Source organism: Balaenoptera musculus, chromosome 5, assembly GCF_009873245.2.
Source record: "Balaenoptera musculus isolate JJ_BM4_2016_0621 chromosome 5, mBalMus1.pri.v3, whole genome shotgun sequence".
NCBI classification, from domain to species: Eukaryota; Metazoa; Chordata; class Mammalia; order Artiodactyla; family Balaenopteridae; genus Balaenoptera; species Balaenoptera musculus.
In genome coordinates this window covers 47,944,861-47,961,313 of record NC_045789.1, presented here as the reverse complement: position 1 = coordinate 47,961,313, position 16,453 = coordinate 47,944,861, and the positions used below count along the sequence as shown (strand labels likewise).

Below are 16,453 nucleotides of genomic sequence, written 5' to 3'. Positions count from 1 at the left end.
AAGGACATTTTGGAGATGAAAGGTGGCATTCACAAAACAGGACACTATTTTGTGTCCTTGAAATTAACAAAAACCTAAGCTCCAGAAAAATGGTTGATAATGATAACGAACAGCTTGTCTTCAGCTATGGACGTGAGAGAACAGAATACTGTAGTAAATATTAATATCTAGTGTTAATAGGAACTGTGTGATGAGAAATGAAGATTTAGCTTCCTAATTATTTTTTATTCGGCCTAATCTTGAAGCGAACTCAGTTTGCTAGCCGCACAATGATTAATAAGGAGGAGTTGAAGTAAGAGAGGAGGTTAGGCCCCAAAACGTTCAATGGTCGGGGAGACCAGCTGGTACCAAAGTACCTGCTAAAGCTAAGCCTTGTAAAAGTAATTAAAATGGCCTTATTATTCACTTTTTAGAAACTTACTTGAAGGATGCAAAAAACTTTTCTAAGAATGAATTAATTTGAGCAAACAACTTAAAAACTGTTTTTCTATAGTAATTTAACATGTAGCTATTTAGCACCCATCTTATAAACTGCTTTTAATTTTAAATGATTGCTTTGAGTCCTCATTTTCAAATAAACCATTAAAAACTATATAATTGATTCTGTGTATAATAGTCGCTGGAAGCAGAGCAGCAAACTCTAAACTCACCTTGTCTTCATACATCCTTTTGGCTTCCCTTAATTCAGAACGTAGCTGAGAAACAGTGGATTCCAGGTCACTGAGTTGACGCATATACATTGAATTTTGGTTTCTTGCTTGCTCTCTAAAAAGGGTTTAAAGGGGGAATAACAACAAATAGCAGACTGAGAATAAGTGTGATACCTAAGGGTTCTCTAGCTTTTAGATACTTCCACTAATTATTTAATATGGCATTATTAGGCCAACAGTCTTTTATTTTCCAAAACTGCTTATTAAAAGATTAAGTTCAAAAATGTTAACTGTTACAGGTAGGTGATGTATACATAGGAGTTCATCATACAATTTTCTCTATACCTTTGTGTATGACTGAAAATGTCCATATAAAAAGTTTCAACACAGGAGCTCAAATTATAAAGTTATTTATATGTATATATATAAAATTTATGTATATTTATACATACACACACATATATATAGTGTGTGTGTGTTTGTTTTATCCTATCAGTTGAAATGTAGACAATATCTAAAACATCCAGTCCCAAGAGGCCCAAATACTTGCCATAATACTTCTGCTATGGTTATAAAGTATTATCTACATGTGAAGTAATCTTTTCTGTTTCTTTGAATGTTAGAAAAGTTTTACTTTCCTGTAGAAGCAATTATTAAGCAATTTTTAAAAAGATCTTAGAACAAAAAATTAATACAAATAAAATGAAGATAAGTGACTATCAGTTTCAAACCAGCAGGACACACATACTGAATGATTTCCAGTTGACTCTGGATACTATTGGCTTGGCCCCGAGCACTGCTAGCTTTCTCAGTAAGTCCTGCTCTTTCAATTTCATGTTCACTTATTAACTGCTCAATCCTATAAAAAGAATGTGGGGATTGTTAGTTGATACAGATTTTGCCTGACAATGAATTATTCTAAAAATTAATGATTTTCGACACTCTCAAATTTAGTATTTTGTTTTAGCTTTGAATATGCTATTCTTTTTATAACAAGTATATAAATTAGACCCAGAATCCTTTATCCAAGTCCTCTGGGGGCAGTTACGTTTTAGGATTCAGAATTTTTTTTTTTTTAATTTTACAATGGTAATAAATAACAGTACTAAATATCATGTGACACCCCCAGAGAGATCTAGGGAAGTGTCCTAGAAGCCACACATTACTAACACAACAGCAGGTTTTTAAATATTCACAGTAACTCATAAAGACTATAAAAAGCTTTACATTAGCTCAGGTTTTCCCAACAAATGAGTGACAAAGACTCTAACCTTGACCAAACTTTAGTCAGACTCCTCTCGGCAGTCTGCACCTCCACCCCACTTAGTAAGAAGCCTAGGCTTAGTATGAATCTCGCTAAGTCAGTTTAGTGAGAAGCCTCTCGCCTCGATGCCTCCTCCTAGTAATTTTCTATCCACTGAACCCCTCACCCTGCTTCTTGGCTATGAATCCCCATTTGCCCTTGTTGTATTGGGAGTTGAGCCTCATCACTCTCTAATGCAAACTCCTGTTGCAATAGTCTTGAATAAAGTCTTCCCTACTTTTTAAACACGTGTCAGAATAAGTTTTTCTTTAACATGAGTTTGCCACAAATCTATGAAAAAAAGATTCTGTGCTTTAGAGCTTTATAGATTTTGAAATTGCTGATGAGAGATTGTAGACTTGTGGTATAGTTTCACTACGATCTTCTATACCAGTGTTCCCCAACCTTTTTGGCACCAGGGACTGGTTTCATGGAAGATGATTTTTCCATGGACTGGGGTTGCGGGGGAGGAATGGTTTGGGGATGATTCAAGTGCATTACATTAATTATGCACTTTATTTCTATTATTACTACATTGTAATATATAATGAAATAATTATACAACTCACCATAATGTAGAATCAGTGGGATCCCTGAGCTTGTTTTCCAATTGATTTATTATGGTCCCTGTGCAGTCAAACCCCTCTGCTAATGATAATCTGTATTTGCAGCCGCTCCCCAGCACTAGCATCACTGCCTCGGCTCCACCTCAGATCATCAGGCATTAGATTCTCACAAGGAGCGTGCAACCTAGATCTCTCGCATGCGTAGTTCACAGTAGGGTTTGTGCTCCTATGAGAATCGAATGCCACCGCTGATCTGACAGGAGGCGGGGCTCAGGCGGTAATGCGAGCCATGGGGAGCGGCTGTAAATACAAATGAAGATTCACTCGCTCACCGCCGCTCATCTCCTACTGTGCAGCCCAGTTCCTAACAAGCTACAGACCGCTACCAGTCAGTGGCCCAGGGGTTGGGGACCCCTGTTCTACACCTCAGAAACTTACCTGTCTTGATGTTGTTGAAGTAGTAGTTCTATTTTGTTCTGTGATTCAGATTTCAGTGTTTCAAGCTGATCCTCTACCTGGTTATAAAAAAGAGATACTGATTTAGGAACTGGTAAATCTAAAGCTTGGAAAATTTAGAGATTTTCCAACAAAAGGAATTCCTTAGAAAGATGCAAATAGAAGCAATGCTAAAATCAGATACATTCTACCGCTGTATTTTATTACACCTTTTATATTGGTTATACTCTCACGTAACTACACAGATAAGTCGAGTTAGTTCCCATTATTAACAAAGATCATTGTGGAAGTAACTTCTGCTATTTTAGAGAACAAAAATGAGAACTTGGCTTACTTTGAAGAGTTTTAAAAATTATATGCCTAATACTATTGTCTTAATGAATTTTAATATAAAATTGATGTAGTGTTCTCACCACTTACTGGAAATATCCTCCCTTTAAGATAAGAAATCTCTGTGTCTAAATCTCTTAGGATTTTACTAATAGCTGAGCCCATGCTGCGGAAGTGGATGGTAGACATGCTGTCATGTTCATATATTTTCTTGCCTGAGGCTTCTTCAAAGTCAACTAGGACTGATCGGATTTCTTGAAGCACCCCCTCATGACTAAGCATCATCTTTCTTAGCTGCTCTATCTGTATGTTGCTCTCTTTCAGCATATCGTCCTTAAGGCATTTGGCAGCTTCAAGTTCATGAACGGTATTTTGAAGCTGATTTCTTAAATCCTCCTGGGACTGACTCTCTCTTCGTCTACGAAATAAATGAAAGAGAAGAAATAATACTGATAAAACTCAGATTCACACAAGTGATTTTACACTACAAAGAATAAAACTTTAAGATAATTTCAGGTAACGAATCCCAACCTGATGTCAGCCACGGCATCTCTCTCCATCTGCATCTCTTGAAGTTTTGTTTGCAAATCAGTGACTGACTGTCTTAAGTAAAATGTTTGTTTCTCATGCAATTCATTGCTCTGAAGAAAAAAAAAAGTCCTGCAAATTAGTTTTCATTAGAGGAATGTATTTCCTTATAGCTAATAATTTCCAAAAATCTATATATCAATGATTTATTTTTATGTGTACTTCCTTCCCCCTTCACCATTGTTCGGAACCTAATTAATCATTTCTCACCTAGGTTTTTTGAATACCTTAGTCTCACTGTCTCAACCTTGCCCCCTTTCAATCCATTCACTTTACAACCAAAACACCATTCCTAGAACAAATCTGACTCTGGTTCAAGACAGAGATAGGAATAAACTCTATTCCTGAGGACATGAGAATTGGTGGAAATTGTGTATATAGAAAAGTCAACCCCTACCTCCAACTGACTTAAAAAACTTGGCAGCAGACAACTATCATTCAAAAATCAAGGTGTTCTACTACAAAGAAATTCACAAAGATCTCAAAATCAGGCACTGAGAGATCTCCCAGCACAGTGGTTGATGCCACACCTAATTATCCCAAAGTAAAGCCATCAAGTTCTGCCCTCAGGGAGACTGCCATCAGTTTTTTTACTGTTCATTCTTGAGTATGAACAAAGAGCCAAAAACCACTGAACACTTGAAGGAAGATTACAAAATAAAAAAGAGACCAAGATTAAACAAATGAGCAAATACTCAGGAAAAAAGATCCAAAGAAACAAAAAGAGATAATGCAACAGTGGAAGAACACTTCCAAAAACTTGTATTGCAGAGAAATTTGAGAGACATTTTTGCTGTAAAGTAAGAACAGGACACTGTGTCAGAGAAGTGATCACAGGAGAAGAGAGAGTTCTTGGAAATTAAAAATATGGTTGCAAACTAAAAAGTTGCAATAGAAATGCTGGAAGTCAAGAAATGCACCCCAAAAGTAAAAAAGTAGACACAGGGCTTCCCTGGTGGCACAGTGGTTGGGAGTCTACCTGCCAATGCAGGGGACACGGGTTCGAGCCCTGGTCTGGGAAGATCCCACATGCCGCGGAGCAACTAGGCCCCGTGTGCCACAACTACTGAGCCTGCGCGTCTGGAGCCTGTGCTCTGCAACAAGAGAGGCTGCGATAGTGAGAGGCCCGCGCACCGCGATGAAGAGTGGCCCCTGGTCTCCGCAACTGGAGAAAGCCCTCGCACAGAAACGAAGACCCAACACAGCCAAAAGTAGATAAATAAATAAATAAATTTATTAAAAAAAAAAAAAAAGTAGACACAAATTTTGAAAGAAAAGGTAAGAGATTTAGAGGTTCAACCTAGGAGACAATATCTGACTAACAGGAGCTTCAGAAAGAGAGAATTGAGAAAACAGAAAAAACTATCAAAGAAAAAAGAACCAAAAAAACCTGAATTCCTCAAAGCTGAAGGGCACAAATCCGCAGGCCAAAAAGGGTCCACTGAGTCCCTTTTGGTACTAGCACAGGGAAGGAAAAAACAAAAATCCACACTTAAGAACATCATAGTAGAATTTCAGAGATAAAGACCCTAAAGTTTCCAAAGATGAACCCCAATTAAGTAAAAACATATCATCTACAAGGAACAAGAATCAGATAGACATCTTCTCAGTCTGTGCAAGGGCACGCAATATTTTCCAAGGATTGAAAGAAATAACTTTCAACTTTATCCAGCTTAAGTCATTATCAGAATGAAAAAATTCATATAATGTATGTCCAATATACTTCTTCTTAAAAGTTTCTAAAGATGTGTTTTGACTAAATGAAGAAATAAATCAAGAAAGAGGAAAAGAGAAAACAGTGAATCCTGGAAATCATGAATCCAACCAGGAAAGCAGTGATAGGAATCCCAAGAAAATATCTATACAGCAGACCTAAGAAGAAACTCATCAAGACTAGACAGAAGAACTCCTAAAGGGTCCTGGGTTAAAGGAGGTTTGATAGAAAATCTATATAATAATTTTTTAATGAGGATATGATAAAGGTAAATATCAACAGTATAAGGAAAAAGCAAGGCAATTAGGAACCACAGGAAAAACAAAAATTACACAAGAAAGGAAATATAATAGGTTACTACCTAATTCTGCAGTTGACAATGTTTATATAGTCAATACAAGGTAAGACCCTTTACCTTCTTTTCTAATAGTCCAGGTAAATGGCTAGAGTAGTCTGAACTTTGGATGGTTAACAGTGGAAATGAAAACATTTCCATATTTGAGAAATATATATGTGGTACACTGGATGGACTTGGTAGTAAAGTGGATGTCAGGGAAAATGAAGAAGTATCAAGAATGAATCAGGTTTTTGCCCTGTGCAACTATGTAAATGTGGCACCATATATAGCTAGAAGAAAGGTTTGGGGGAAAGATCAGGTATGCAGTTGGAAATGTTGAGTTTATGGAGCCTGAGAAACATTTCAAGTAGAAATGTCCAGTTGGAACACAGGTACACTAACTGGTGTGGAGACCAGTTAAAAGGTCTGACCAGAAATGTAAACTGAACATTCACTTACATATAAATGGCAACAGAAGCTATGGGAATCACTATGACTGTCTATGGAGGGTTTTGCTGGAATAAGAAACTGAAAAAGAATGAGCTGGAGGAAAATCAGGAGAGTGTGTTTCATGAGACCTAAGAGAAAACAGCACTTCAAGAGGAAGAGAATTGTCATGTGTGTCAAATGTTGTTGAAAAGGCAACTAAGATAAGGAATGTAAAGCATTGATTAGATTTAGCATCATTGCTTACCCCTGCTGTAGCATACATGTCCTGTTACTATCATTTTCTATTTTAAATATCTCAGCTATAAGACTGTAAATGTGTACACAAAAAGGACCATATCTTTTCCATTTTTATATATCCAGTACCTAGCATAATATCTGTTACATAGGAGGTTGTGATAAATATTATAAGTACCCAAATAGCCCTGTTATTTATTTACTGATTTAACTAATTTATTGGGAGCCAGTCAAGTGTCACATACCCCACCAGAGGATAGACTGGAAAATTAACTGACATTGCTTCTTTTCCTCATTGGTACCTCTGTGCTTCATCTCTATCTAGATATCTATCTATCTATCTATCTATCTATCTATCATCAATCCATCTCTTTAGTGCACTTATCATAAAGTATTGTCATTATTTGTTTATATGCAGGCCCCCTTCAAGACTATGAACTCCTTATGAGTCCTATCATTCATCTTTGCATCCCCTCTACATAATACAATGGTATCTCATTTCAGCACTTAATAAATTTGTAGTTTTTTAAGTGCTCACACATTCTGGTGAAGTAGAACAATCCGTTAATGAATATAATAAAACGTACTAAATACTACAATAGACGTGTGTATGAAGAGCAACAAGTGTACAGAGGAGAACACAACCTACTTGTGTCTAGAGGAAAGGCTTTCAGAGAAGGAAAGCTTGAGCTGAGTCTTGATGGATAATAACAATTAACAGGTAGACAGGCAGAGAAGAGGAAATGACTTGGGCAAAGGCATGAAGGTCTAGAATAGAATGGCACATCCAGGGAAGAGCGATATTGCTAGAATGGAGGGTACATATAGGGAAAAGGTAGCAGAAGAGGCTAAAATGTACAATGGAAAAATTAGATCACAAAGGCCTTTGTATAAGTTTTGACTTCTAGGCTATAGACGATTAGGATCCAACATGCAGCTGTAAGCTGACTAAAGCCAGCTTGATTCTACACAAGGATCCACTTGAAATTTTATCGAATAACTTCTATACACTACTTAACTATCCTGTATACACATACATCTAAAAACCGACCCCCTACCAACTGCTTTGTAAGAAACCAGGTATCATGAAAGCAGGACAGCAGGCCTGAACCAATTACTAATTATAATTATAGATGAATGTCATTAATTATAACATTTTGAGCTATTCAAGTTTCACTAAGATTACACCAAGAGCACAGCAAAAGAAACAATTAACAAAATGAAACGACAACCTATGGATTGGGAAAAAAATGGTATTTGCACATCCTATATCCGATAAGGGGTTAACATCCAAAATATATAAAGAACTCATACAACTCAATAGCAAAAAACCCCCCAACTAATCCAACTTAAAAAGGGGCAAAATACCTAAGACATTTTTCCAAAGAAGATATACGAATGGCCAACAGGTTACATGAAAAGATGCTCAATATCACTAATCACTAGGAAAACGAAAATCAAAACCACAATGAGATATCACCTCATACCTGTTAGAATGGCTAACATCAAAAAGGCAAGAGATAACAAATGCTGGCGAGAATGTGGAGAGAAGGGAACATTTGTGTACTACTGATGGGATTATAAAAAACTGGTGCAGCCACTATGGAAAACAGTAGGGAGGATCCTCAAAAAATCAAAAATAGAACTAACATATGATCCAGCAATTCCACTTCTGGGAATATATCCAAAGGAAATGAAAACACTATGTCGAAGCGATACCTGCACCCCCATGTTCATAGCAGCATTCTTTATAATAGCCAAGACATGGAAACAACCTAAGTGTCTACTGACAGACGAATGGATAAAAAAGTTGAGGTATGTATGTATGTGTGTGTATATATACACACACACACAATGGAATATTATTCAGCCACAAAAAGGAGGAAATCCTGCCATTTACGACAACATGGATGGACACTGAGGGCATTATGCTAAGTGAAATAAGTCAGACAGAGAAACACAAGTATCATATGATCTCACTTACATGTGGAATCTAAAAAACAAAAAAACAAAAAAACTTATACAGAAAGCGATCAGATTTGTGGTTACCAAACAGGGATGTGGGGAGAGGGGGAATTGGATGAAGGTGATCAAAAGGTACAACATAAGTACTGGGGATGTAATGTATAACATGATGACTATAGTTAACACTGTTGTATGGTATATATGAAAGTTGTTAAGAGAGTAATCCTAAGAGTTCTTATGACTAGGAAAAAAATTTTTTTTCTTTTTCTTTTTTTTATCGATATGAGATGATAAATGTTAAGTAAATTTATTGTGGTCATCATTTCATGATATATATAAGTCAATTCATTAATTCATTATGTTGTACACCTTAAACTTATGCAGTGCTGTATGTTGATTATAGCTCAATAAAACTGGAAAAAAATTACACCATTAAGACAAGGCATTATGACTTATTAACAAAAGACAAATGGGTATGCAGACTTCTCATCAATCCAATTTTTAATAGTGAAATAGAAGGCATAGGCCAAATTAACAAGTTTAACCAATGAATCCATTATTATTATTTTTTAAAATTTTATTTATTTATTTTTGGTTATTTTGTGCTGGGTCTTAGTTGCGGCCGGTGAGCTCCTTAGCTGGGGGCATGCAAACTCTTAGTTGTGCTATGCATTTGGGATCTAGTTCCCTGACCAGGGATCGAACCCACGTCCCCTACATTGGGGGGTGAATTCTTAACCACTGCACCACCAGGGAGGTCCCATGAATCCATTATTAAGTTTTTCTTCCAGAAAGTTTGGGTTCTATTCCAAAGCTCTGTGCCTCACTGTCTCCCCAAAATGGTATCAGATACTGGAGGAAAAAAATGTAACTCACTTCATTTAGTCTTCTCTGCAAATCTTTGACTTGATGTGAATATTCTTCCAAAACACGTTCAATGTGTTCCTTTCCAGGGTAAGGAATGACTTTTCTGTGAGAATCAAGTTCCACTTCATATTTAGGGAAAAAAGGGATTTGTGTCAAAGTCCCAGTTGAAGATGTGTTTTCAATTATTGTTCCACGAATAGATGACGTAAAAAATGAACCTGAAGAACCTAAATATTAAATAATTAATTAACCAATTAATGAACTTAATAATAAAATAATTTTGTGGCAAACATTATCCCGGGTAGATTCCCTTATTGAACCCTGAAGGAGCTCAAGGTCTCATGGGGAAAACAGAAAAGTGAGAGTCTCTCTGAGAGAGAAGAGCACAAGGTAAAAGGAAGGAGAAGGTCAGGGAGGAGGGGGTAGTTTTACTCGACAGTGATCAAGTGATACTTGAGCTGAATTAGTCTTGAAGCATCTATGAGTAAGAAGTCACTAGTCTGGAAGACAGGAGAAGAGGAAGAGCATTCCAGGTAGTGGCAACACCATCATTATTGGCGAGGGGTCTTGAAGCAGCGTGGCAGACTATGGGTGAAAGGAAGTAGTGGCCAGATATGAGAATGAAAATGCAGGACACTGGGCTTCCCTGGTGGCGCAGTGGTTGAGAGTCTGCCTGCCAATGCGGGGGACACGGGTTCGAGCCCTGGTCTGGGAGGATCCCACGTGCCTTGGAGCAGCTGGGCCCGTGAGCCACAGCTACTGAGCCTGCGTGTTTGGGCCTGTGCCCCGCAACAAGAGAGGCCGCGATAGTGAGAGGCGTGGCGCGCGCACCGCGATGAAGAGTGGCCCCCGCTTGCCACAACTAGAGAAAGCTCTTGCACAGAAACGAAAACCCAACACAGCCATAAATAAATAAATAAATAAATTAAAAAAGAAAATGCAGGACAAATCACGAAGGGCCTTGTGGTTGTGCCAAGGAATTTGGATTTCACTGTGAAAGCTCTAGGGAATCATTAAAGGACCTGAAGATAGGGGTAATATAACTACAGTTGTGTTCTGAAAAGGCTCTCTGGCTTCAGTGTAGAGAATGCATGGGATGGGGATAAAAATGAAGGTAGAAACTCAAAGTAGAAGAAGGCTTTCAACAGTTCAGGCAAGACATGGCAAGGGTCTGCCCTAAAGCAGAGACAGCAGAGATAGAAACAAGGGCATGAATTTAAGAAATATATGTGATAAGTAAGAGAGAGGGAGACATCAAAGATTTCTCTTTAGTTTCCGGCTTCAGCAACATCCAAGTAATGATGTTGATTTGCAAATACTGTACATGGACCTGAAGTCTGGGAGAGTGTTTTACTTTAGAGATAAGACTCTGGGAATCATCAGCATATGAGTTCTAATGAATCCTTGGAGTCAACGGGATCATCTAGGGGCAGCGTACAGAGTGAAAAGGGAAGAGGATCAAGAAGGGCACTCTGAGGAAATATTAACATTTAAAAGGAAGACGGAGGAGGTAAAACCCAGTAAGAGTCACAGAAGACACACAAAGATTTTCAAGAACCACCACCGGCTTGAACTGAGGGACAGAGACAGTATGAGATGGAAAGAGGCTTTTCTACAAGCAGGCTGAAAAAAGCCACCCAGCTGGAAACATATGCTACCTTTCATGCAAAAGGGAGGAGAACTCAGAGCCAGACCCAAGCGTCCAGTGGATGGTGCCAGGAAACCATGGAGACTTATTCCCAGGCCTGGGTCCTAATCAGTCAGCTGGTCCTGAGGGGTCAACCTGTGCCCAGCTGGATTTCAGAACTGTGACGGACATACGTGCTTCCTGTTTACTGCTTTCTCAATAGGAGAGGACAATGGTTATCCTGTGCCTGGCTACCACTGCATGTTGGGTGTCACAAGTCTTCAGATAATGAGGAACTCTACTCAAGGAGCTGTATTTAAGGGATTACAATTAAGGAGTTTCATCCATACTTGAAACTAATTTAGATAAAGATATTCTGGCCTTTCAGTGAGTGCTGTAGTGTGATCAGGCTATTAGGGGCCTTCTTAGGAAAGTGAATATATTTTGCATGTGAGAGAAATATAAATAATCTGTGACCAGAAGGTAAACTGCAGTGGTTTTAAAATATGTGCACATATTCTTTGCTACTCCTCCCTTAAATAGGTGGAGGTTAATTCCCCTCTTCTTTGTAAGAAAGGAGAAACAAGAGTGTACGTGTATGTGTATATGTATGTACATATATGGATATGTGTGTATGTGTGGCATTTGCTTAATTTTGTACAAAAGAAACACTGGAAGAATAAGACAGAATCTCATGAAAACAGCTATCTATAGGAGTATAGGGATGGGTGGAAATAGAATGGAAAAGATAGGGACGGCAGCAAGACTCTACTGAATATACCTTTTTATAAAGTTTTTACTTTTGAGCCATATACATGTTATACATATTCAAAAAATAAAATTGGAAACTAACAGAAAAAAATAAACCTAAGTGTACAGTAAGTTGATAACATAACCTCACAGAGAAAATAGTTCCTTTCAAATAACTTTAGAACACAGTACCCTGACTGCACGTGAACTTAACTTAGCAGGTAAGTTGTTAATATAACAGGTGTCGTTACAATTCTGAAACAATTTTGTGTGTACTGTGTAAGAGAGAAAACGAGTAAATACACTGAAGTTTTTGGAAACGTGAGTTTTCACTGTAAGGGAAATACAGATATGGAATGGGGGGAAGATGAGGAACAACTCTGTGGTACTGGATTTGTGAATTACCAGTGTGAACTTAAGGAAAAAAAATCTAATTCCAAGCTTTAGACACTGAACACTCCTAGACACAGTGACACTTCAGTAGCAATAAGCACACGAGATCTTGGTGTGTGAATACTATTTCCTACTAGAAGGAACCAGGGCTCCTTAGTGAATAGCTGATTCCAGGTCTGGTGGAACAGGAAAAGTACAGCCTGGAACATTCTGATGTGCCAGAAAGTAATGAAGTGGGCCATGTTTTAAAAAGACACAGAACTGGCTTAAAGGGGCTGGCCAAATTTGGTACAATTGAGCATCAAAACAACATTGACAACAATACATTATAGCACTTTGAATTAAAAACAACCTATGGATCTAGAGTGATAATAATAAGAGAAAAGCTTTTCTTTCCTAAAAAATGTATGCTAATAACTATGGTAAAATTAGAAATCAACAATGTAATAACTGATTCAGGCAAGGATCTTCAATTGACGCTAAAACCACTGAATGAAAGGTTATTTAGTACTAGGATATTCACAAGGTCTCAAAGGGCCATCCTATAGGTTACTTATTAATTGTAAAGGAGAAAATATAACTCTAAATTAGCAGGATCTGGCATTATGTGTTCCCTAAAGTATGATGTAAAAGTATAAATTGTCACCTATGTAAAACTCTTGCCAAATGAGTTTCATCTGAATCTAAACATGAGACACAATCAGAAAAATCTAGAATGTGGAACATCCTGTAATACAACTGGTCTGGACTCTTAAGGAAAATGCTATGAGAAACAACAACAACAAAAGGAGGGAGGATGGTTACAGATTTAAAGAGAATAAAGAGACCAAACAACCAAATACAGTGCATGATCTTTGATTAGATTTTTTAAAACTTTTTTTGGAACAACTGGGGAAATTTAAATATGAATATAAATTAGATGATAACTGCATCGACAGTAATTTTCTCAGATACGATGATGTGGCAATGTAGGAAATCATCCTTTTCCTAAGGAGATGCACATTCAGGTTTTGAGGCATGTATAATGATGCCTTCAACTTCAGCAAAACGGAATATAAATTGTAGGTATAGAGATAAAGCAAATATGATAAAATGTTGACAACTGGTGCATCAGTTGAAGGGTATTTAATGTACTCAATGTACTATTTTTTCAATTTTTCGACCATTTTGAAAAAATTCGAAGTAAAATGTTGGGCAGGGGGAGAGTTCACTGCATTCAGCAAAAAAGAGAAAATCTAGTCATTATGGCCAGAGTGATTTCATTGGAATACTAGGTTCAAAAGTCCTAAGGCAGTGGTTCACAGAGTGAATCGATGGTGAAGATGTGGACATGGGAACACAGACTTCTCTTTCAGACGGCACAGCTATGAAGGAAGACGAGACACGGAAGGCGTAGGTTGAGGAGAAGGTTTTAATTTTTGTTGTTTTGGTTTGTTATATCTCCTTGTTAGTGGTTTTAGGCTGGGAGAGATTTAGCATGTTTACTTTGATGGATAAGTGCAAATAGAGAGAGAGGGACTGAAGATATCGGAGTGAGTGGGGCCCAAGACTCTGCAGAGATTCTGGAGCCAAACCTCCGAGGAGGCTGAGCTGGTGTGAGCAGGGGTGGGAATTAAAGCATGGGTAGCAAATTAGGAGGGTACCTCCTCCGCTGAACTATGAAGACGCGTCGACTGTGAAAAACAGTGAGTCTTAGGGGCAGTACAGGAGAGGGTAGGAGAATACCAGCCTAATGGCGTATTTTCTCTGCAAATTAGGAAATGATGTTATCTGAGAGTGAGAAGGACGGTGGCAGAGTGAGGGGCTTGAGAATGGTGTAATTGTGAAATAAGTGTGGTGAGAAACTGGAGACAGAACTGGCTAAGATTAAGAGAAAGATTCCTCAGCAGCGTCAGGGACCCAGCTGAGACGGCAGACTATGGCTCTGAAGTGGCAAATTGGTGGAAAATCCACATTTGGTATTTTCTTCCAGCAGCCCAGAACAAACATGGAAAAGGCAGTCAGCCTGAAAGCACTGGGATTTTCCTGTAAGAGTGCAAAGAAGAATAAGAGAAAGAGGAAGTTGAGGATATTGGCAAGTGATAAAGAAAGTGAAGATAGGAAGAGGTTGATAGTTTAGGAGAAAACAGCAGAAGGTAGAGCAGCTGTTCTCAGCCCTTGCTGTAAACCAGGAACACAAGGAGAGCTTTAAAAAAAAAAAAAACCAGGGGTGCCCAAGCCCCATTCCAGATCTCCCGAATTAGCATCTCTAGGTGTGGTTCTAAGACATTTAAAAGTTTAAAGTCTCAAAAAGTGATTTTGACATGGAGCCATGGTTGAGAACCACTACCTTTTATGAGGCAGAAAAATTAGTGTTGCAGGAATAAGACAGTGAGAGTGCTAGAAGATAGCAGGCTGGATTCCAGAAGTCCAACCATTCTTGGCAATAAGATCCAAGATAGGAAAGTGAGTAGCTAGAGTATAGGTCAAAACAATTAGAACTAAAAAGGTGTAGAAGCCGTGAGTCTAAGATCTTAGATGGGTCATCCATGAAGACAATGATATTACGGGATGATGATATGCCTGGGGAGGGAGAGACAGCCCATGAGCTAAGTGCCCATGTCCCTGATGAGGATGAGGGATATCGTGTAGGTGGGGAGGTGAGCAGGGTTGATGGGTATAGTAGGATGGAGGTGACAATGGCATGAGCATCCTAAGGAGCAGAAGCTTTTACAAAATAAGCGTGCTAAAATAAAAGTTTTTAAGCACTGTTTCACTGTGCTTAGAAACAGTGAAACAACACCTATAACTGAGAATAAACTCTGGCTGCATTCTTTCAGATGAGAGAGACATGACAGGGAAAGCAGTTAGGGCTGCGCAGGTCACCTGCCTGACTGCCAGATAATCCACTCTCTGTCCTGCCCCTATTCTGCTGTGTGTTGTGGAGAACTTGTTTTCCTAGGCCCCGTTCCCAACTTGTTTCCAGGACGGTTCGCAGTGGGAGGTACAGGCAAAAGACCAGAAGGCCAGAGGAAGGGAGAAGCTAAGGGACCGCTCCTCTCTCCTGCCTCAGACAGGCTTCTGGCAGTGAGTGGTGGCTTCAGCTCCCACAGGCAGCCGTCTCCATGGTTCTAGCTCCTGCTTGTACCTACGCCGTATGACAGTTCCCATTCTCAGGGTCCTTCTAGCCCAAAAGCTGGTAGCAGCTTCCCGCAGTGGCTCATCTCTGAGCCTTCTCAGCTCTTTCAACACCTGTGTTATCAATTCCCTATATTAAATGTCACCTATTTATTCCAACTGTTTCTGTTTTCCTGCCTGCTATCTGTTGACTGAAATAATTTTCATCAGAGTTGATGGGGGGCCTGAACTAGGACAGCAGTCATGGGAATGGAGAGGGAAAATGCATTCAAGACACATTTCTGAGAATAGAGAAAGCAGGACTTGGTACTTGACTGGATGGGGGGCGGGGGGTGTGAGGGAAAAGAAGTCACAATGATGCAGAATTTGGGCTTAGAGCAGACCGAGGAAGAGAAGGCATTTAGAGAAACATGGCATGTGCTTAAGTGCCTCAACCTGAAAACAATCTTCAAACCAAAAAATAATGTAAACACATGCTAAAAAATAGATATGCTATTTTTAAAAGACTAAACAATTTCTTCCTCATAAAGCAGAATTATAAATAATCTGGTAAACATTCATGAACAAGGTCTGTGCCTTGCACAGTTAAATCAAAACATACTGAAAAAATAGCAGCTTGAATGAATATTATGAAGACTGCTTAGTTCTAATTTTTTCCCCATTTTGTTTTATAAAAAACACATACCTGCATTGGATGTAATGCCACTACTTGATAAAAGATCTTCATTATTTGATTCACAAGGTTTTTGTTCCATATTAAATATTTGCTACCTCTTCTTAGAGATCTTGAAATATGAATGCTTCCCTATTTAGTTCTTTTAGTTCTTACCTATAAAAGACAGGGATTCGATTTTTATTAATAAGGTATTATGTGAAAAAAGTTCATAGAGGAGGAACTGACTATATTTACATTTGAAATTTAATAGCAATTTTTCACCAGGAAAATATTTACATAGAAATATTTTATTATTATCTAACATTAATAAGTGAACAGGGGCTTCCCTGGTGGCACAGTGGTTGAGAATCTGCCTGCCAATGCAGGGGACACGGGTTCGAGCCCTGGTCTGGGAGGATCCCACATGCCGCGGAGCAACTAGGCCCGTGAG

At 38.6% G+C, this 16,453-nt stretch overlaps 1 protein-coding gene across 1 annotated transcript in view; it reads right to left on the bottom strand.

Annotated features, from left to right (window-relative positions):
* CCDC158 (coiled-coil domain containing 158) overlaps positions 1-16,102 on the bottom strand; it is an 86,084-nt gene extending 69,982 nt beyond the window's left edge. The window contains exons 1-7 of the mRNA XM_036853623.1: positions 16,033-16,102; positions 9,470-9,687; positions 3,837-3,946; positions 3,396-3,723; positions 2,958-3,034; positions 1,399-1,509; positions 651-765 (exon numbers count right to left, since the gene is read on the bottom strand). Of these exons, the coding sequence (XP_036709518.1) occupies positions 651-765; positions 1,399-1,509; positions 2,958-3,034; positions 3,396-3,723; positions 3,837-3,946; positions 9,470-9,687; positions 16,033-16,102 (1,029 nt within the window). The remainder of the gene's footprint in view (positions 1-650; positions 766-1,398; positions 1,510-2,957; positions 3,035-3,395; positions 3,724-3,836; positions 3,947-9,469; positions 9,688-16,032) is intronic.
* Positions 16,103-16,453: the final 351 nt, after the last annotated feature.